The 21,562-nt window shown below is 55.0% G+C and overlaps 1 protein-coding gene across 1 annotated transcript in view; it reads right to left on the minus strand.

The window, feature by feature from the left end:
• TCF7 (transcription factor 7) overlaps positions 1–21,562 on the minus strand; it is a 34,494-nt gene that overhangs the window by 6,048 nt on the left and 6,884 nt on the right. Inside the window, 5 exon segments of the mRNA XM_017532397.2 lie at positions 274–381; positions 491–653; positions 1,075–1,194; positions 4,231–4,318; positions 5,125–5,233. Of these exon segments, the coding sequence (XP_017387886.2) occupies positions 274–381; positions 491–653; positions 1,075–1,194; positions 4,231–4,318; positions 5,125–5,233 (588 nt within the window).

Genomic DNA, 21,562 nt, shown 5'->3' on the forward strand with positions numbered 1-21,562 from the left:
TGAATGGAGGGAGGTGACTTCCAGACCGCTTTCTCCCCTTTTGCCCATGTGGCCCAATCTAATGTTGGGGAACAGCCCATGTGTGAGTGTACTGTGGAGTGATGAATAGGATGTGGGCTTGGCCTCTTCTGAGCCGGCCATGGGAGGCCTTGGACCCTCCATGCCCTTTCTCGTCTGTGCCTTCAACTGCCTTCCTCGCTGAGATTGTGCCTGGGGGCATGGTTTCTCAAAGGGCCCCCTCCCCACCACTGCTGTGTGTCACTGGCCACTCACGTAGTTGTCCCGCGCTGACCAGCCTGGGTAAAGCTGCATGTGCAGCTGCCTCTCCTTGCGGGCCAGCTCATAGTACTTGGCCTGCTCTTCTCGCGACAATGCGTGCCACTGCAGTGGGGAAGGGGGGCGAGTGGGGTGCATCAGGGAGTCAGCAGGCTGCACCAGGCTGAAGATGGTCTGGGAGCATGCCTGCCAGCCCACCTGCCCATGGTCTCACCCTGCGGCCCAGGATCTGGTTGATGGCAGCGCTCTCCTTAAGTGTGCACTCTGCGATGACCTTGGCTCTCATCTCCTTCATGTACAGCATGAAAGCATTGAGGGGCTTCTTGATGGTTGGCTTCTTGGCCTCCTTCTCTGCCTTGGACTCTGCTTGTGTCTTCCTGAGGGGCAGAAATCCAGATTGCTCAGGGGCCCCCCCAAGTGCCCACCTAATGGCAGGCCCCTCTTCTAGTGTGGGCCTAGTGTGTGGGTAAGTGTATGTATGATACTAGAGTTTTCTAAGTGGGATCTTTTCTAGCTGCCCCCAAATGGGTGAGCAGACAGCTAAGTATCTGTTCCTTACAGGAATGCTACAGCCAAGTGGGAAAAGCATGTGTAAAGGACTTCTGAGCCTCTCCTCTGTTAGCTCAGAGAAATCCTTGTTTCCCCATCCCAGCCACCCCTTCCTCCTCTAAGGACCAAAAACATGTAGCCAGAGACACAAAGCAGCTTGGCCAGGGACCTCGTGGCAGTCCTCAGGCCTGGTAGGAAGGCATGTGTGTCCCGGCTGACACACCCACTGCCATCATTGTCTTGACTCACAGGTTGCGGTCGTAGGGCTGCAGCTCCTGCTTCCCTGAGGGGGGCACAATGGTGGGGTGGGGGATGGCTGCTGGGTGGCCAGGTACACCAGAGCCGAGCATCAAGGATGGGTGGGTGAACCTGGAGGCAGGAAGAAAGTAAACACTCAGCCAAGAATTATGGGCCAGACCTTGGGACACACATGGAGGCTCCTGCATAGTATATGACTTGAGGACACAGATACTCTACCCCTACTGGCCTGGACATAAGTACACAGATAAATACAAATACCTGCTCCCAGCACACTACACAGACATACTACAAAAAATCTACATAGATTGCCATTCAGGTTACTACATAGGTCCCAAGTAGCTATTGAATCTGTCCCCTTCTTATGTTCTGCCCCCACCAACCAGTCTCAGGAGCCTGTGGCTGCCTTGTGAGGCCTCATCCCTCTACTGCTTGACTTTTCCAGGCCTCTCTCCACACAATAGCTAGAGTGACCATTAAAAACACCTGAATGAAAGAAAAAAAAAAAAAAAAACACACCTGAATGTTCCTGGCCTGCTGCTGCTGAAATTCCCCCAGCATCCACAGAATAGAACCCAGGCTGTTCCCAAGGGCCTGCACAGCTGTGCATGAGCATCTCTACTAATGTTTCTACCTCTTCTCTTCCCCTCTGCTTCTTGCTGCTCTCCACTCCCAGTCAGCCCCAATTACGGCTGTTCCCTTTGTTTCCCTCTCACTAAAGATCTATTACTCTTTTCATGAAGCTCTCTCTGATCCATCAGGCCTGGTGAGGTCTCCTTAGGGCTTCCCCATCACTCAGCTGGCCCATTCAGCTGCTGGTGCCATGTCTACACTTGCTATGCTGGGCTGTGAGCTCCAGTGGTCTAGAAATGTCTGTGGAATCCCCTGCTATTGTGTATCTGGCACTGAGTCTATCACTGAGGAAGTCAGCTAAGTGAAGGGATACATGTACACACACCTCCCACTTCACTTTTTGCTGCTCTGTGGAGACCATTCTGCCTGTTACTGCTTGCACAGGTGTTATCCCTGAGCAGCAGCCCATTGGGGACTTATGTAAAAGATGCTGTCTCAGCTTGGGCAGAGCTCAGGGGATGCCCAAGAGAGTCTTCCTAAGTAGGGATGCAGAACAGAGGTGAGTGCCCACCCATCTGCACACAGACTGAGCCACATGTGCATGTAGTGTCCTGGCCTCTGTGGCACTCTGCTGCCTAGTGTGGCCCGGGCTGAGGCCTGTTGGCACTTGCACTAGCTTCATTCTCAGGCACAGGACAGCAGGGGGCTGCAAAAGGACAGACAGACAGATGGACAAAAGACTAACACAGGGCAAGCACTGGCCTGGGCATGGCCTTGTATGGGCACTGAAGCCTGGGCAACAAGAAGCAGGAGCCTGGCTGCAGTGTAGGGGACTCACCTGGGGTAAGGGGCGCCAGGGGCTGCAGTGGGGGCAGGGAAGTGCTGTCTATATCCGCAGGAAGGGGACAAGGGGTAGAGAGGAGGGCTGGGCCTGTGGTTAGGAGAGACAGCTGTTAGCAGTCTGGCTGCTGGCCAGGCATGGGGAAGGACTTCCCTACCTTGCTAGGCCTTGACCCATAGTGTGAGACAGGTGGGCCTTGCTGGAATTTCAAGCATCTGCCACCAGAGGGCAGCTTGTGCTGCACCTGTTTCCCTCTATAAACTTGTGTGGGTGTTTAAGGGATGGAAATGCTATCCTTCTCCTGGGACCCCACTTAGCAGACCCCTGGGCCCCTCCAGCCTGCTTCCTGTTTCTTCAACAATACAGGGCTGATACCTGTCCTGGGGCCATTGCACCCACTGTTAACACACTGGATTGTGACCTTTTCTCCTCAAATCCCTGAGATTCCACGCTGGATGAGGTACCCCTGTGGGCTCCTACAATCCCTAATCAAAGCATTACCAACAGTGCCCCATAACTGTGCTTCTTGCCTGGGTTGCCCACTAGGTGGACCGAGTTCTGAGAAGGCAGGGACCTAAGGATCATTTGGCTTCAGCAGTGCTTCCCTGGTGCCCAGAACCCTGCCTGGCACACAGTAGGGCTCAGTGGAGAGATGGCTAAAATATCCCCACTTCTTTCCTCACAGCCAACTGCTACCAGGTGGAACCCGAGAGCACAGGCCTGCCTAAAGTCCCCTCCTTAGAGCCTTGGCGGGTAAACATGTGCTCTAGGCTCAAGTCTCTTGGTCTTCAGTGCTGCTGGCCTAGGGGATGCTTTTGAAGGGCTGGCCCACAGATTTGCATCCACAGAACCCTGGTCTAGTGCAATAAGGCTGAGATCTTGAGCATCTTGCCACACTTTGATCCTAGGGGTATTCATGGGGGTAGTCTTGATTAGTATTCAGAATGTATTGTCCAAAGAGAATCTGGAATGGAGGAGGGTGCTGACTGCAGGTTGGGCCTCTGGTCTGCCCAATCTTCTTGGGAAGCCAAGTTTTCCTGCTGTTAGGTGACTGCCACAGCCCAGCTCTCTGAAATAGGCTAGAGACCTGTGCAGCTCACACTGTTGATGAGTAAAGGGCCAAGTAGCCTGTGAAGGCCCAACTCCAGCTGAGGACAGGCCCTTTGGCCCATAGTCAGGCTTACTGGCTTAGGGGTCCAGGCTTCCTTTTCCTGGCCCAGCTGACTCTCCAGGCAGGCTGGTCAGAGCCTTGGTGCCAAAGGGGCAGGGAGGAACACTGCCCCTCAAGTAGCTCAGCCAAGGAAGGGACCAAAAGCAGTAGGCACTGAGGCCAGTGAGCTGAGAAGCAGCAGGCTCTCTGGTAGCCATTCATGCTGTTGCCTCCCTGCTCAGGTCTACCTTTCTTCCTCACTCATATGGCCCTGGAGGTCCCTTAGTAGCCCAGCCTTCTCCCATACAAGGGGACCTCTTGGACACTGGGGGAGACAGGGCTGGGACCAGGGACCAGTTTTTCTGCCTCCCCAAAGGGGGTGTATCAGGCTACCTGGGGAATGCAGGCCAGGGGGACCCCTAGCTCACAGCCAGGTTAGGACAGACCTCCTGGCCAGTCCCTGGCATCTAAACAGAGCTGGCAGCAGAGTGGCCAGCCAAGAGGGATGGAGGAGGAAATGGAAGGGCAGGCAGGTCTCGGTCCGACCAGCACGGTACCCCCTTCCCATTGGGCCCACACTCACCAGCTCACAGTGTGGGGTAGCTGTCCCATGCTGCCTGAGGTCAGGGAGTAGAAGCCAGAGAGGTCAGGGGTCTGCAGAGGCCTAGGAACTGCAGAAGAGAGAGGCTGAGTGAGTGGGCTAGCCTGACCTGGCAGGCCACATCAGTTACTATATCCTAGAGCTGCCTACAGGAGCCTTAAGACGCCACCAGCTTTGCTAGAGGACCAAACATAAACTGGTTTATTCAGGACAATCCCAGTGGGAGAACAGTGTCCCTTTGACAGACAAGGAAACTCAGGGCAGAGGGCTAGGTGACTTGTCTAAGACATCAGCTGGCCAATAGGCAGAGCTGAAGTCATTCAGGCATGGAGGCCAGGCCTCCTGGTCCATGGCTGGGGCATCTCTGCTGGGGGGACTCCAGCCTGGCTTTCTGGGTAGGAGGCAGGTCCTTGGTCTAGGGGAGCCCAGCCTGGGTAGCCAGGGCTCCACCTGACCCCCAGGGTTGAGTCAGCAGGTTTCCCACAGCTGACAATGAGGGATTTCAGAATGACTTTGCCTGAGGCTGAGGTGAATCAGCCGTCACAACCACCACTTTCCATTTTCTCACTGAGGGGAGGAAAGGCTACAGTTTTACAGTTCTCAGTAATGCTCCCATACTGGCAGCAGGGTTACCCATGGGATTTAGGCTTCTACCTTAACCTGAAGCTTTCACATTTTGACCTAACACCCCCTTTTCCAGTCTTCTGGTACCCTCCTACCCCCAGTCCCTCTTTCTGGGATTTTCTTTGGGCTCTTAGTTTGCACAGCCCCAGGTTCTCCAGTTATAAAATGGACCTAGCCATCTGGTCTCAGAAACTGGGGACTTGGCCCTCAGACTCTGATTTCACTGGGTCCCTCCCCATTCCAGGCTTGTACCTTGCTTCTGGCTGATGTCCACAGGTGCAGGGGTGGGGTGTGGGCTGTTGAAATGTTCGTAGAGAGGAGAGAGTTGGGGGACACCATGGGCAGGCTGACTGGCCTTGTGCTGAAAAATGAGAAGGAGAGTGGATGAGTGTGGGGAGTCCTGAGGGAGGAAGGCACTGGGGTGAGGGTGTGTATATAGGCAGGGTCCCAGTGAATTGTGTGCAGGAAGCCCAACTCTCAAAAGTGGAAGTGGCCAAAACCAGAGGCATCAGGGAAGGAGATCCAACTCAAGCCACTGTGTGTCCAGTGCCCCTGCCCACTAGCCTGCAAGACTTTGCCCAAGCAGTCCCACCTGCTAGAAAGCCTCGTTTTTTCTAGGCACTCATTTCCTAGAGGTGCATCTCCCTGGTCCAGAAAACCCTTATTGGCCTCCTCATCTCAGATTTGGCTTGTCTGGAGGGTTGCTTACAGCCTCCAGCCCCCTAAACCAGGGCATGGTTTGAGGACCCAGGCGTACCCTAGCACAGCCTGGAGCTTTCTTTCCTCCTCCTCTAGCCCCCAATCTGGGTATCCTGAGTCTGACCATCTGTCTTGGCTCAGGCCTGACAGGATTTGCTGGCACAGGGAAGGGTCCTCCTCAGTCCCCTAACTCAGGGGAGATGGGGCCTGGCTTCCTTCAGGGCCAACCTGCCCAGCCCCTGTACTTCCTGTTTTGTCAGCACCGCAGGACTCTTACTTTTCTTTTTCTTTTTCTTTTTTTTTTTTTTGTGAGACAGAGACTTGCTCTGTGGCCCAGGCTGGAGTACACTGACACAATCTTGACGTACTGCAACCTCCGCCTCCCAGCGGTTTAAGTGATTCTCCTGCCTCAGCCTCTCGAGTAGCTGGGATTACCGGCACCCGCCACTGTGCCCAGCTAATTTTTGTATTTTTAGTAGACGTGGGGTTTCGCCACATTGGCTAGGCTGGTCTTGAACTCTTGGCCTCAAGTGATCCACCTGCCTTGGCCTCCCAAAGTGCTGGGATTACAGGCATGAGCTGCTGCACCTGGCCAGAACTCTTATTTTCACACTAGTTGCACTGCTCTATCAAGAGATGACTCAGTCAGCAGGCTGGAAGAGGGGCTCCCCAGGGAGACTTGGCTGCAGAGAGTCGCTACCAGGGCCAAGGCCCAGGTCTACAGTATTCTCAGTGCACATCTGCATGGGTCAAGGCCTTGGAGACATCATCTGCAACCAAGTTCAACTTCCCACTTTGAAAAGCCCGTCTGCAGGGGTGCTGCTGGCTAGGAGTATGGATGAGTGATCTCTGATCCCTGGCAGAGAGGGAACGGGACATCTTTGCGGCAAGACAGTAATGAGGGCTGTGGCCTGGGTTCCTCCCCACTCTGTGGGTACAGTTTCTGACTGGGTGAACTTAGCCAGACTCCTTAAGAGCTTCAGGCTTCTCTCCTAGTAGTGAATGGAGTTCACAGCCCCTTTTTTTCTGGGCCTGGAGAAGGGTGCCTCATGGTGAGGGGGCCTGGCACAGTCTCATGGCACTTGGTATTGGAGCCCAGGGCAAGCCCAGATGGAAGGCTGGGTATAAGCCCCACTGTAACCAAGGCATGAAGCTCCCAGCTGGGCACAGGCCCCCTCACCTGCCAGCAACAGCCGTGTTGCCGGCATCTTCCCTCATATTCCTGCCTCTGGGCTACAAGCTTCACCCTTCCCCTCTGGTCTTGGGGAAGGTGCTGACACTGCTGCCTGCCCTACTCATCTGTCTGCTCACCAAAAAGAGTCTCACATAACAGGGCTACCCAGGCTTCCTCCTTTCCTCAGACAGAGTATGAGGAAAGGAGGTGGCTATAGGTGGCTGGCAAGGAAGAGGAGAGGCTGGGGCAGCTGCAGGGTGTGTGGACACATGTGAACTCCTTCAGGTATCTGGTACCTGCCATGTGCCAGGGACTGCGTCATGCACTTTGTAAACCCTGTCTCATTCCCATCAGGGTACAAACTGGCTGCCATTTCTCCCATCTCTAAATCTTCCCCCAGCTACTACCACCTCCTGTCTCACTCCCTTTTACAGAAACCTCAGCAGACCTGTCCACATTCACTGCCCCTAGTTCTCAGCTCTCATTCTCTCTTCAACCCAGCCAGATGGTGTCTTGCCCCATCCCTCTACCATATGACTTGTCACAGTCCCAATAACTTCCGCAATCCTGAACTCAGTAGTCAATTCTCAGTTGTAATTTTACCCGACCGCTCTGCAGCATCAGACACAATTCGTTTCTCCCAGTTCCTTGAACTAGTTTCTTCACTTGGATTGCAGAATGCCACACTGCCTGATATTCCTCCAGCTTCATAGACCACTCCTTCACCTTGTTTCTGGCTTCCATCTTCCCCTCATCTGGGTTTACAGCTTTAAATATCTTCATGTGATGATTCCACATTTCTATCCCAGCCCCACTTCTAGGAACTCTACTTTCCAAATGCTTACTCAACTCTACTTGGTGGTCTGAAATGCCTCCCAAACTCAACATATCCAGATCAGACCCTCTGACTTCCTGCCCCAAACGCTCCTCCCTGTCTTCCTCTGTTAATGGTCACCTCGTCCTTTCAGCTGCTCAGACTAAAAACCTTGAAGTCATCCTTGACTCCTTTTTCTCTGATACTTCATATCCAATTTGTCAGCAAATCCTAATCCTCTACCTTCAAAGTATATCTAGAATCCCACCACTTCTTCCTTCTTCTTTGTCCTCTACCCAGTCCAAACCACTATTACTTGGCACCTGGATGACTGCAGCAGACCCTCCCTAGACCCCAGCTTCTCTTCTGCCCCTCTGCCAGTCCTCAATCCAGCAGCAAGAGGGATCAGATCATGTTACTCCTACCTAAAGCTTCCAGTGGCTTCCCATGCTATCTCCTGACCTGGTGCCTACAAAGTTCTGTGTGGACTGGGCGCAGTGGCTTCATGACTGTAATCCCAGCACTTTGGGGGACTGAGGCAGGAGGATTGCTTGAGGTCAGGAGTTCAAGACCAGTGTGGGTAACATAGCAAGGCCTTGTCTCTACTAAAAATAAAAATAACCAGCTGGGCATGGTGGTACGTGCCTGTGGCCCCAGCTACTCAGGAAGGCTGAGGCAGGAGGATCCCTTGAGCCCTGGAGATGGAGGCTGCAGTGAGCCATGATTGTGCCACTGCTCTCCAGCCTGGGTGACAGCGAGATGCCATCTCAGAATAAATAAGTAAACCTCTACGTGATCTGTCCTCTGCTTCCTCTGTAACCCCAGCACCTTTTACTCTCTTCCTTGTTCACTATGCCCGGGACTTCCCATGGGTGCTTTAGCCTCCAGCATCCTTCATTTACTCCAGTGATGATTTTGTAAATGTGCCATGATGTGAGTTAGGTTGGGAAGCCCAGATCTAGACTTGCCTTTTCACTGACCTAGAGGATCCTGGGCCAGTCTCATCCCTTCTCTGAGGATGCATTTTCTCCCCTTGTAAAATGAAGATGAGAATAACAGTCCTGCTCACCTCACTGGTCACAGATGTAAAAGTTCTGCTTTGTCTTAAAGTTCTGGGGAGAAGGAGCTAAGGGCCCGTTAAAGTAGGATGTTTCCTGCAAACCCCTGAGATGTTTTTATCCTAACAGGTTCCTAGAATAGTGCCAGCCAGACAGCATCAGCCCTGACCAGGCCCTCGTGATAGCTGAGGATGGAGACTGAGCCTTAGGGCCTACTCCTTCAGGAACACTGGATTCTGGCAGAAAGCATTCCACCATTCACCACCTTAGGGCACAAATGCCTGGAGCATGGGGGGCTTTCGAGTCTAAGCTTCTGCTTCAGAGGAGGCCTTGCCATCCAGCCTTGGCTCTGGCTCTTTGACCCTTGGGATGGACTGAGGGCCTGGCTAGCGGAATAGACAGGGGTCCACGGTGCCAGCTCCTGGAAGACAGTCCCAGAGTCTCTGCTCTGCCCAGAGTTGGGGGTCTACTCCAAGGTAGTGAGAACATGGCTCCATGGCAGGTTTCTCAGTAAACTACCCTTCCCCTGGGAGTGGGTAGTTTACCAAGAAACTACCCACAGGAGTTTTGGCCAGGAAGCCATGGAGAGCCCTCCTGTTGGGGGCGGGGAAGCCAGAGCTGACCTTCCTTGGCCATGCTGGGCCTGGCTTGGGTCCAGCTTTGCCACCTGAGCCCCACGTTGCTGCACAGCTCAGGCTGGACCTAGGAAAACTCCAAGAGAATCCAGCCCAGCCTACAGCTGCTGGCCTGGTACATATACAGGTGATGGGTGGTGTTGCGGGGTGTTGCCTGGCAGGCTGTGGGCTCCTTCTGTCTACCAGCCTTCCTAAAAAATGCATTAAAAAGGAGTCTGCTATCAGACCACAGGAGAAGTGCTGGATGGGCAGTGGTGAGGCAGATAACCCACTGGCAGCTGGAGGTCCTGGGGTGGCCAGGGCTCCAGGGCAGGGTGTCGAGGTCCTGGCCAGTCCCTCCCACATTCATGCAGGCTGCCTTTTAGCCTCACTCCCCAGCCCCCTTGGTGCCTGGTGGTAGTAGTCAGGGGAAACCGTCTGGCACAGGGCCTGGCGCCCATGTCCCCCTTGTCCAATTGGATGTCCCACTCTAGGGCTTCAGCACAAGGCTGTCTCAGGGCCAGGCTGCCTAGACAACAGGGTGGGGTCGCCTGGGGTTTGGTGTGTGTATGGGGAGCTCAGTGACTGGTGCTCCCCTCCCCTGCTCCCCCTGATGATGACTGTGCCCGGGCTGTGCCTGAGGGAAGGAGGAAGGCCTGGGTTGATTGTCCCCACCAGGCTCTGAGCATCCCAATGGCCCACCTTCATCTCTCTTGCCCTCACCCTTTGGGGGCAGAGTACCAAACATAGAGCTGGGTTCTCAAAGCATGCTAGGATGTTTAAATGCGTGGATGCCTCATCCGCAGCCCATGCTGCTTGGTCAGCATACCCCAGACCCGTGTTCATTGCCTTTACCTGAGCCCCTCTGTCTCCTCCACCAGCCCAGACACCCCAGGGCTACTCTACAGTCATCTCTGTTCCATCAGTGCCTGTCCAGACTTCTGCTGGATGCCTGGTGACAGGGCTCACTCCCCACAGAGGTGGTCCTTCCTGCCACTGCGTTGCTCTTACTGCTCAAAGACTTCCTCAGGCCACTCCAATCCACTGTCCCGCAGGGGCTCCTCGCCCTTCTGGGCTATTTCCTGAGCCCATGGCAAGGAATTCCTCATTCGGGTACTTCCAGCATGCCCTCTTGTTTAGCAGGCTGCAGCCCAGAAGAGGGCCAGGCAGGACCAGGCAGGAGAAGGTGGAAACAGGAGACTCCTGAGGTAGTTCTCTGTTCTGAAGTCTAGCTTGGGCCTGGCTTGGCATCCCCCTTCACCACCACTCCCCAACCCCCCCAACTTCCTGCAGGCTCAGGTGAAAAATAAACACAGTCGGCATTTTCCCTGCAGACCGCAGCGGTCTGCTTGCAGGCTGTGTGCATGCTGACAGCCCTTGCCACCGCCAGCAGAGAAACTCCCTCGCCTCTGACAGTTGACTCTGAAAACCCCCAAATGCTTGAGCCCCACAACACTTTCCCAGCGAAGAAAGTTGCTGTTTCCTCTGTGCTCAAGCCCGAGGGGGTAGGGGATAGGTTAGGCCTGTTCAGGCCCTCCCAAGAACGCCTCCCAGTGGCAGGGGACTGTGCCAGCAGAAGCAGCCCCCCAAGAAACCAGGATGCTCAGCTGGTTGCTATTGGTACCATTCAGTCAGGGTATGTTGATGAGCTCCCATTATGTGCCAGGCAAAAGAATGCTTCAGGCCAAGGGAAAAGTGTGTGTTAATTGAATGGAGTGTTTCCCATGTGCCAGACACAGTTCTGAGCACCTGGAAGAGTTTAGCTCAGATACTCCTAAAACAGACCTATGATGGTAGGTCAACTACTATGCCCACCTGACAGACGGGGAAGCTGAGGCACAAGGTCACACAGCTAGTAAGTGGCAGAGCTAGGATGACACCCATGACACTGCAAAGGGCCTATGGTTATTGTGCGCAGAACAAGGTAGGGAGTGGGAGGAGGCTGTCCCAGTTCTAAACCCAATCACTCCCTTTCCCAGCCTGGCTGCTCAGGGTTACTTGAATGAGTGCTTCCCTAACCTGAAAAATGCTCCAACAAGTTTTGAGACCCCTGGGATGGGGGTTCTGGCTGCACTGGCAGCCTGCCTGGTGGCAGCAGTTGAGCATGGCCCCAAGGCCCCAGCCATGTCCCCTGCTCACCATGGCGCAGTCATGCCAGCCTGCTCCTCTGGCCCACGTGCCTTCCCCCCGAAGTGTTCCATACTTTCTCCTGCTCTGGGCTAGGCTGGCCCGCTCTCATCCTGACCTTAGGCTAAGGATCACCTTGTGGAAAGGCCTGTGACCTGGCTTGAGGTGCCACCAGCCTGGCTGGCAGAGGTTGGCCTGGGGGTCCTGGAGGGCAGCGTCTGCTTGTTAGTCATCTCTGTCTCTCTGGGCTCTGCACTCAGCAGGCTTGTTGAATGAAGCCCTCTAAATCCCGGTGCCTCCAGAACCTGTGCATGCCCCCTCCTCAGCCACAGGGCTGTAACTTCTTCCCTCAGGCAGAAGGCTGCTCCTGATGCCTGGTCCAGAGCTGGGAGAGGCCTTGGGGAAAAGCCCATGGAATGAAGGGCAGATCCCCATTTTGATCCTGGTACTGCTTTCAGGGCAGAGGCTGACCAGACAGAAAGGTGGGCAATTACCATGGTTACTGTTCTGTTTACCAAGCACACAGAGGTGATACTGACTAACGTAAATACCATGAGTGACAACCCACTTGAGGCAGGCTTCAAGATTCTTATAGATTCTTCCCATTTTGCACATGTGGGAAGCAAGCCTCAGTGAGGTGAGAAAGTTGCCCGTGGCCCCTCAGCCCTCACCAGGCCAGTGCCAGGACCCTTTATGGGCTCTCTGGGTCTTCAGTGGCACCAGCCTCATCCTCCCCTTCTCCATGCTCTGGCCACGTGGGGACACTGGCTCCGAGGGCCATGATATTCCCTCTCCCCAGAGCACTCTTCTACCACTTGGCCTGGCAAACTCCAATCCATCTTTCAGGACTCATATAAATAGACTTCCTCTTAGAAGTCTGTCCTACTTCCTCATCTGTGAAGGGGTCCCTTGCCATGCCCTCATCCCCAACTCCTTCTGGAGCACTGATCCACTGTGCTACAGTTGACTGTTCATCTATCCTGCCCTTGTGGTCTGGGATTGTGCCCTGAGTTATTTATATTGAATGTATTAGAGTTGGGCCCTCAAAGTTGAGTCCAGTGTAGTGCGGTGGGAGCCATTAGGGAGCCAGAGATTAGGGACAATGTGTCTGCACTAAATAAGGCACCCTGGCTGGGGCTGGGCACAGGGTCACTGCAGTACAGGCTAGGAAGCTGGGAGGAGCTGGGGCCACTACTTGGACTCAGGACATCCTACTTGGTATCTAAGACCCTTTGGCCTCCTCCTACCCCTGTCCTCTCCTGCCTGCAATACTTTGGGAGTCAGAATGACCAGTCAAAACCAGGGCTGCCATTAATTCATATGGTGCATTTGTGCTAATCAGAAAAAGCACCCCTTCTTCTGGACAGACACCCGAGCTATGCCAGGGCAGTGACTTGGGAAGCACAGTGCAGGCTGGTCTCAGCTCTTGGCCCAGCTCCCCTGGCACAGCCCCTCTGGTTCTCACTTTTCTTCTTTGCACTGCTAGGGCCCACCAGGCAGCCCCACAGCTCCCCCAGGCATCTGCATCTAGAGCTGGGGCCCCACTGACCAGCACCAATGGTGCTTTAGTGCCGAGGAGTCTGCCCAGTTGCTGAGCAGGATGTCCCCCAAGGCCTCAGACCATAAGAATGAACTTCCCAGGGGGTGGGCCCCTCAGACTTTCCAAACAGGGCTCATCTGCATATGGACCAGGCCTCGATTTATGGGCTTTTGCAGATCCCACCTCTGCAGATATACTCCAGTAGGGCCGAGACGCTGGAGGAGCCCCTGCTCCAGGAACTGCCCAGGACACGGTACTCTCCAAAGATGGCCTGCAAGCTCCCTACCCACAGCGTGCTGGATGCCCTGTGCCAGACGCCCACCACAAAGCACAGAAAAGCACAGAGTGTGGCTGCGTGGCCAGCTGAGCTGGTAGGGCTGGGGGCTGGCAAGGCCACACCCTTCTGGACCAGGAGCCTTCAGTCCTGCCTGCTGGCACAAGGCTGCTGCCACAGTTGCACAGAGCTCTGCTAGGTGCGTGTGGCCAGTCCACCCACCACTTGGCCTTGACATCAGATAAAGGGGCCTGCCACCGCGGAGGTGGGAACTGGAGTCCCTGCATGTAGGCTTGGCAAACCACAAGCCTGCTCTAGGCCCGGCCTGACCCAAGGCACACTCAGAACTTGCTGAGCCCCACTTAGCTGAGTGGCCTGGCCCCTGGCCTCCAGTGGTTTCTATGCATTCGTTTACTTGCGTTTTCTCTCCTCTGTTTTGAGGTGAACGCCCCTCAGGACAGGATGTTTTTAGAGGAAAATATAAGCTTCCGGGAGCTGCTGCAACCGAGCTGCTAGTTGATGCCACCAACACAGCCTGGAGACTGCGCAGCAGCCCTGAGGCTGGGCAACCTCCAGCCCAGGCAGTTAGTTACTCATGCAGCTCCTCCTCAGTGCCCAGCCGCCCAGGAGCCCACTGTGGATCGAGGCAAGGCACAGCCTCATAGCTCCGCTGTTTTTGGCAGTAGGGAAAGCAGGGATCTGGGGAGGGAGGTATTTGAGGAGTTCTGAGGCTATTTTCCTGGGGGCTTTGCAGAAGAGGCAGAAAAATACCAGAGGTAGATTTAGAGACGGCAGCCCCCACTAGTAACAGCCGACTGAGTGTCTCAAAGTTTGCAGAGCTCTGCCCCTGCTGGAATCCTAACAGTCTTCCCAACCACTTTGTCCTGTACGTACGTTGCAGATGAGGAACATGAAGCACAGAGAAGACTCTTGCCCAAGGTCTCACAGCCAGCAGTGGTGGATCTGGATTTGAATCTGGCTCTTTGGGGTTCTTGGCCACAGATCTTTACCATTCAGTGACAGGCCTCACAGGCAGCACTTCTGCTGGCAACAGCCTGCCAAGAATCATTTTTTTTTTTTGAGATGGAGTCTCACTCTGTCACCAAGGCTGGAGTGTAGTGGCATGATCTCGGCTCACTGCAACCTCTGCCCGACGGGTTCAATCGATTCTCCTGCCTCAGCCTCCCGAGTAGCTGGGATTACAGGCACCTGCCACCGTACCTGGCTAATTTTTGTATTTTTAGTAGAGACAGGGTTCACCATCTTGGCCAGGCTGGTCTTGAACTCCTGACCTCGTGATCCACCCGCCTTGGCGGGTAATCCCAAAGTACTGGGATTACAGGCATGAGCTACCGCACCCAGACAAGAATCTTTCTTGAAACAAATTAGCTAGCAGTGTGGCTCCGACTTCCCCCAGCCCTTGGTGAAGGCACCCTGTCCTTGAAGGAGGTGATTTTAATTCTGTCATAAATGACCAAAAGAAACACAAGAGGTCATCCCTCCCACAGGGTCTGGCTGGTGCTCTGAGGCCCCACATGTGAGGAGGGGTGAGGCAGCCACTGGAGGCTGGGGTGCTCTTGCAGGGGCTTGCCTAGCTTGAAGCTGGGGAGTGAGAGCTGAGAGCCCAGGCAAGGCCCAGAAAAGCAGGGGCTTAAGTGCAGAGGGAGAGAGCCTTGGAGATCACCTCCCCAGCCTTGGCCCTGCATTCTTGCCCAATTTAATCCAGCAGCCTCTGAGATGCAAGGACAAGACAGGGGTTCTGTTCTGTTCTGCAGCCTGTACCAGCCCTTAGGAGGACAGTCCTGCCCTGAGGCTACGGTCAGGAAGCGCTCACTCCCCCAGCTATGGCCAGTCAAGGCCCCTGGGGCTCTGTCTGGACTGTCTAGCCATTTATCCACAAGGCGTGGAAAGGAGCTCCTGGAGGTGCCAGGCCCTGGGGTGCTGCCATCTGAGGGCCTCACACCCAGTGTGAGCAGAGGGAGGAGGCTGGGCTGTGCCAACTGCACGGGAGCCTTAGGAGAGCCCCTCATGAGGCGAGTGAGGGAGGGTCACACAAAACTGCTGCAGACAACTTTCAGAAACACACCTGGATGTAGCATTACACAAACAGGGCAGAGGGTGAAATAGCATAATCCTGGGGCTGAGGAGTGGGAAGGGATGGGACAGGGGAGCCAGGCACCTGGCTGTGGCTGCAACACACATGTGCATGGCCAAAGACGCAATGGAGTGTAAGGGGAGGGACCGCAAACGCCGAGTCAGATACCTGGGCTCAAATCCCTCCTCCACCACCCACTAGGCACAAGTCTTTCCATTCCTGGGGGTCCCGATCTGTAAAATGTCCAGGCCTCATGGGGTTGCTATGAGGTTAAGAAGGATTTATCTTTGCGCTTTTTCAACTTAATATTCCTTTTTTACTTAAGAATAAAATGAAACAAAAGGAGAAAAAGCAAAAGCAAGTTATGTCCCAAGACAAGGGCTTTTCAGGAACGCCAGCTTTGTGCCAGGTCGGGATGGCCAGCCCTTGATTTCCTCTGGACCACTGCCAGATTCCTGTCAGGCCAGATCACTGAGCTCCTGACTGGCCCGCGATGACCAGAGTGAAAGGTGGGAGGCAGCAGGCAGCGAGAGAAGAAGAAACTGCCATCAAAGTGCCCCAGTGGGGCTGGCAGTGGCTCTGGTTCCTAAGCAGCTTTCCCATGGGGGAATAAGGTGGGAGGGCGCACCCATGCCCCAGGACTCCCTCAGCTGCCTCAGTCCAGCTATTTCCCATGACTCAGAGCCTATGAAACCCCCCAGCCCAGCCTGGGACCACACAGAGGAGAGTGCCTGGCCCAAAAGTCTAACAGTGGGCCCTGAGCTGCATCAGGACCAATACTAGAAAGAGAAAGTGATTCACCTATAGACAGGTCTTAACTGTCCTTCCATCACACACCAAATCGGAATCAATACTAAATGTCCTTTACAGATACTTTTCCATGTAACATTTGTTCTGGAAGCCCTGGGCACATGCCTTTCAACCGAGAAAGACAGCCCTTTTGGCTCTGGGACCCCCGAATTTGCCAGGTGTCCGAGGAGGACAGGGGCCATCCCTGACCCAGGCCCAGAGCTATGAGATGTCCCTGGAGAGGCGGTGAGAGGCATGGCCTTTCTCGGGGGCCAGAGGAATCCAGCTGGGTCCAGCTTATGAACCTGGCAGGTGTTGGTGGTACCACCTAGCTTCTTGGCCTGCAGTGCCCCCATCTCCACACATTCTTCAGCAAATCAGATAGAGCAGTGACGAGTGTGGGTTTCAGGATAAAATAGATGAAAGTTCAAATCCTGACTCTGCCAGGAATTAGCACATTCCTTAACCTCTCTAAGCCCCAGTTTCCCCATCTGCAAAAGGGAGGCAACAGTAGTATCTACTTTCTTGGCTTGTACAGATCTTGGTATCACGAGTAAAAGCCCCTGGCACAGGCCTGGCACTTGGGAAGTGCTTGACACATTAACTGTTGAAGTTGTTGTTATTCTTTCAACAACTGCTTACTGAGCACCTACTGTGTGCTAGGTCCTAGGGTGGGCACTGAGAATCCAGTGGTGAAGTGAACAGATGTGGCCTGGGCCCCACAGATCCTCCCCAGCCCTTTCTGATCCCAACTCCATCCCTGAAACCACCCCCGGCAATATGGCCATCAACCTTGTGGCCTTGGCTCTCCCAGGTTCATTTGTCCCCACACTCCCGCCCATGGGGCTGCCCAGCATAGCCAGCTGCACACTGCTTCAAGGGCTGCCAGTGAGCTCTGGGGTGGCTGCTGCAGCCAGGCACACACTCGGTGGCCAGCCTGCCTGGACCTTGGCTGTACCCAGCCAGCAGAGACCTCACTACTGCCACCACCGCAAGGCTCTCCACAAGCTGCCTCTCAGCCTCTCGGAAGGGCCCACCCACCTCTGCCTGCCTGGCCACCAGGCCAGCCACAGAGCCATCTGATTTGAATGAAACTTCAAACTTAATGACTTTCATGCTGGTTATTTAAAACACAATGTAATTTTCTAAAACACCCTATTATTTCCTTTGATAGCTACAAAGCTTCCCCCAATCCCATAAGCATGTTTATTTTTAGGGAAAAGAGCGGTTTGCAGTTGGTCATAGAGACCATAAGGAGAGGGAACCCACAGACGCAGGGCAAAGAGTCAACCCTAGCAGCTCAGAGGCCTGTGCTGCCCTGCCTCCCGCTTAGTGGGTTCTCCGCCGGACACCAGGGGCTCCCAGACAGGCCCTGCCCTACTCTTACAAGCACGTGGGCAGTGACTCTTGTGTCCAACATCGGACAGTGGCCAAGTAAACATCAGACTAGCGCCCCTCCCAGTGCTCCCATCCTTGGGGCCTCTGTCCTCTTCTGTAAGATGGTTCCACTAGCTTTCCAGTAAGCTTACCCCCAGTATTTCAGGCATGGCAAGTCTGGGGAAGGGTCCCAAAGCTACCACCTCACCCTCGACAGCCTCCTCCTGGCTCTCTCAGACATTCTGCCCTGGGTACAGCCACAGGGCCTGAAGCTTTGACCAGCTGAGTGAGATTTGTGCCCAGACAAATTGGCCCCAGGCAGTGGCTGCCCACACTGGGAGGGTGAGTGGGTGGGGCCCTACCAGTCGGGGCTCCCTGGCGAGGGAGGTGGCTTGGTGGTGGGTGTGCGTGCAGAGGTCAGCTGAGCCCCACCAATGCGGGGCGTCCTCTGGGAGCAGCTATTTTTAGGTCCCAGGCTTTCATGTGGCCAAATGATGTGGAGTTTACAAAGCATCAGTAATGCGTTTCAGATGGCGGCCCAGCAGGCCAGGAGGCTGGGCCCGCTGCCACCAGAGCCAGGTCAGAGTTAGTCAGAATCCCTCGGCCTGGACTCTCATCACCTGTCCCTCCCTCCCCACGACGACTTCTTGCCTGATGGGGAGGCTGGCTCTGGAGCAGTGTTTGCAAGGAGCTGCCCAGCAGACCCCAGCTGAGGCCCACCCAGCACACAGGCCTCTCCATGGCCAGGGATTCCCACCCCATTTTAGACGAAGAAACTGAGAACTAGGGAGGTTAATAGATTTGTGTGAGGTTACACAGCAGGGGAAGGGATGGCTTCCTTCCCATCACAGCTCCCTGCCCTCATGGGAAAACTAGGTTTCCTGGGAGGAGGTAATTTACCACCACTGGCACCCAAACCAGCTCAGACATGGTAAAGTGGGGGCAGCCCTGACTGTGTAAACCCCCAAAGCCTAGGCCCACTGTCCCCTGGAGCCACATCCTGCCCATCCATGCCTAGAGCCTCTGGCATACACTCATCATTTGGAAGCACATAGTGTGGGGCCCAGACAGCTTTCCTGCCCTTGAAGAGAAAGCTGGTTGTTTTAACGGGGAGGGAGGGGTGCTAGGAGGAAGCTTATTTGGCAGAGCGTCTGTTCCTCTGATCTCCAGGGAGTTCTGGCTGTGGAGTCGGTGCTGCAAAGTGAGGGCTGTGTGTCCCCAGGCTTGCTCGGCCTCTAGGGTAGTTTGCTGGCAGAGCCCAGGAGAGGGCTAGACTCAGGATCATACCAGCTATGCCCAGGCCAGAGTCCCTATACGGCAAGGGATAGAGGCCCTCTACTCCCTGGGGAACTGGCCAAGAGGAGCCCCATGTTCCGGCAGAAAGGAGGGGAAGGGGGGAACCCTCTGAGGAAGACAAGCCCACCCAGGCTGTGACAGCTTATGTGCAGTGGCGGAAGTGGGCCACACATTTTTAAGGGAGGGAGGCAGTTTCCCAGGTCCAGACCCTAAGCATGACAGGTTGGGGAGATAGGGCAGCAAACTGCCTGAATGAAGAAGCTGACAACGTCCTGGTTTCTCAGAGACACCCACCCTCCACCCCCGCCAACGCCCCTCGGACCTTGGAGCTCTGCTAGAGACAATGCTGGTCAGAGATGCTCTCCACACCCTGGCTGAGTCACCAATGGGCCCTAGGACCTGAACGGGCCACTGACCTCTGGGGTAGAGTTCCCCTCAGTCATCAGGGGCCAGACCCTAGGCTCCCAAACCCTGAGAGCATGAGAGTCAAATGGAAAGACAGGAAAATGGAAACTTCCCACCTGTAAGGTACCCTTGCCTCGCACTGCCCAATACCCATGGGTCTTCTCCGCCCAAAGCCTACCCCTCCCTTGACTCTGCTCGAGTTCCTCCCATAATCCCCATGCCTCCTAGCATCCACCCTGTCGTAGCAGCCAGCTCTGCCCACCTTTGCCCACCATGTCCAATTCCCACCATCTGCGGGTGGGTGCCACCTTGCCCTACCATGATGCCAACATGTTGCATGTGCCCACCAGCCTCTCCCAGGCTCTGGAACCAGCACTGCCCCAGTACCAAGGTCACAGCCTGGGCCCTTCTTCTCCAGCCTCACCACACATCGCTCACGGACCCTGGGCCTCTGTCCACCCCTTTGCTGATGGAGCATGCCAGCCTCTGCCTCTCTCCTCCTTTGTTCCAGCAGGGCCCCCACCCAGAGTGTTCTCCCCCTCTCACCTGTGCAGGTCCCTCTCTCAGGAGCCTCCCCTGCTGCTCCCATTGGCCTTTCCCTCCTCTGTGTCCTTTTTCTAACTCCAGCAGAAACTCAGAGCCAACTTGGAGGCTCCCAATGAAAGTCTCCTTGTCTCCCAGGACTGAGCTCTGGAAGGCCAGAGGGAATCTGTAATGTGCTGAGCCAGGCCAAGTATACAGAAGGGGTTCAGTTGGGGTATGGACCCAAGATTACAGCACAGAATGTGTTGTCTGTTGACAGGCTGAGGGCCTAAGGGCGGGGTGGGCCAGAGGGCACTGCCCCGAGAGCTGGGAAAGGGAAGTTCGGCTAAGGCCCCAGTGCCACCTCAGCTTTCGGAGCACTCACACTCCTCCTGGTAGAGGCCTTCCCTCCACCACCATGCCTGCTCAGGAGGCACCTATGTGTGCTGGCTCTTTCTTTCACATACACTGCCTCTTTCCATTCCACACTGACCCAAGCAGGTGAGAACCCTCATTATCCTCAGTTTTAGATAAGGAAACTAAGGCTCAGGGGGGCTAACTCACACAGGGCCACCCAGCCAAAGAATGGCAGATACAGTGTCAGAGAGAGCACTGTGCAGACTCAATGCCTTCCCTCTGTGTATTCCCCTAAGGGGCCTTGGATAAGTCTCTTCCCTGATCTGGCCTCCCTGACCCCACCTGCAGCAGGAGGATCTGTGTACTGTACCATTGGGGGCGGGGGCCCCTGTGACCTGATAAAACACCTGTTTCCTCCAACGGAGCCTTGTTTGTACACAGCAGCAGGAAGCATCAGTCACAAGGTGTGAGGGGTGTGACTATATGGCTTTGGGACCGCAACAGCCTGAGGAGGCTCAGAGGGGCTGTGGCTTCCCTTGCACCTCCAGGAGGCTCTGGGCCCACCCCTGACCCATCTGACCTCAGCAATTATGTGACTTTAAACCAGCATCCCTGGAGCGTTACTTATAGCTCAGCTAAACCTCCTTCCTTGGAGGGGCAGGGGATGGGATATGGTCTCCAGAGACTCAGAAAGGGGGCCACCCTCATCCCTCTCTGCTTCAGCCCACTCACACTTGAATCTCAGAGCAGCTGGGAGGTGGCAGTGCTGGTATGAATATTCCTGTGTGCTGCTGTGGAAACTGGCTTGGTGGAACCTGGTAGAGCTAGGGGAAGGATCCCAGGTCTTAGCAACCAATCCAGGGCTCTTTGCCAGCCCTGGGTTTTGGGACGGTTTTCTTTGCCCTGCTGAGCTAGTACTCACCCTGACTTTCCAGAGGAGGGGCACACCACCCTGAATTCCCAGCCATCCCTCCCTGCCTTAGGACAGGGTGGGGCAGGAAGCCTGGCTCTAACCAGGGGTCTGTGGGATTGGCCCCCTTCATGGTGCTCTCCTGGCTTTGAAAGGCATCAAGGCTTTGAGGGAGCCATGCTCAAAGTCTCGCCTTGGGAGCAGTGGAGAAGAGGCTGCAGATTTTGCAAATAAGACAGCCAATACTTCGCAGCCTTCCAAGGCAAGAAATGTAATTCAAAATAGCTCACAGTCCCACTGCCCACCACAAATCTATTCAATGAAGAACTCCATGCCAACTGTGCTGAGCCACTGTAAGCATGGGACAGTCACAGCTCAGAACCTAGAGCAAACAGGGGCACCAGGGAAGCAAAACACCTCGATTCTTCCTACCTCTTGACCCATACTTCTGTTTGGGTATTATGCTTCAGGAAAATAGTCAAGGTGGCGTGATGTGTACAGAACATCATTCACACTGGGAAAGAAGGCAGCCTGGGAGCAATCCAGAGCAGCAGCAGAGGCTGCAAGCAAGGAGGCGGCCCACTCCCGCGGGCAGCATCACAGAAAGAGTGAGGGGCACGCACAGGGCGGCCATGGCTT

Source organism: Cebus imitator, unplaced genomic scaffold (assembly GCF_001604975.1).
Source record: "Cebus imitator isolate Cc_AM_T3 unplaced genomic scaffold, Cebus_imitator-1.0 Scaffold76, whole genome shotgun sequence".
Classification (NCBI taxonomy): Eukaryota; Metazoa; Chordata; class Mammalia; order Primates; family Cebidae; genus Cebus; species Cebus imitator.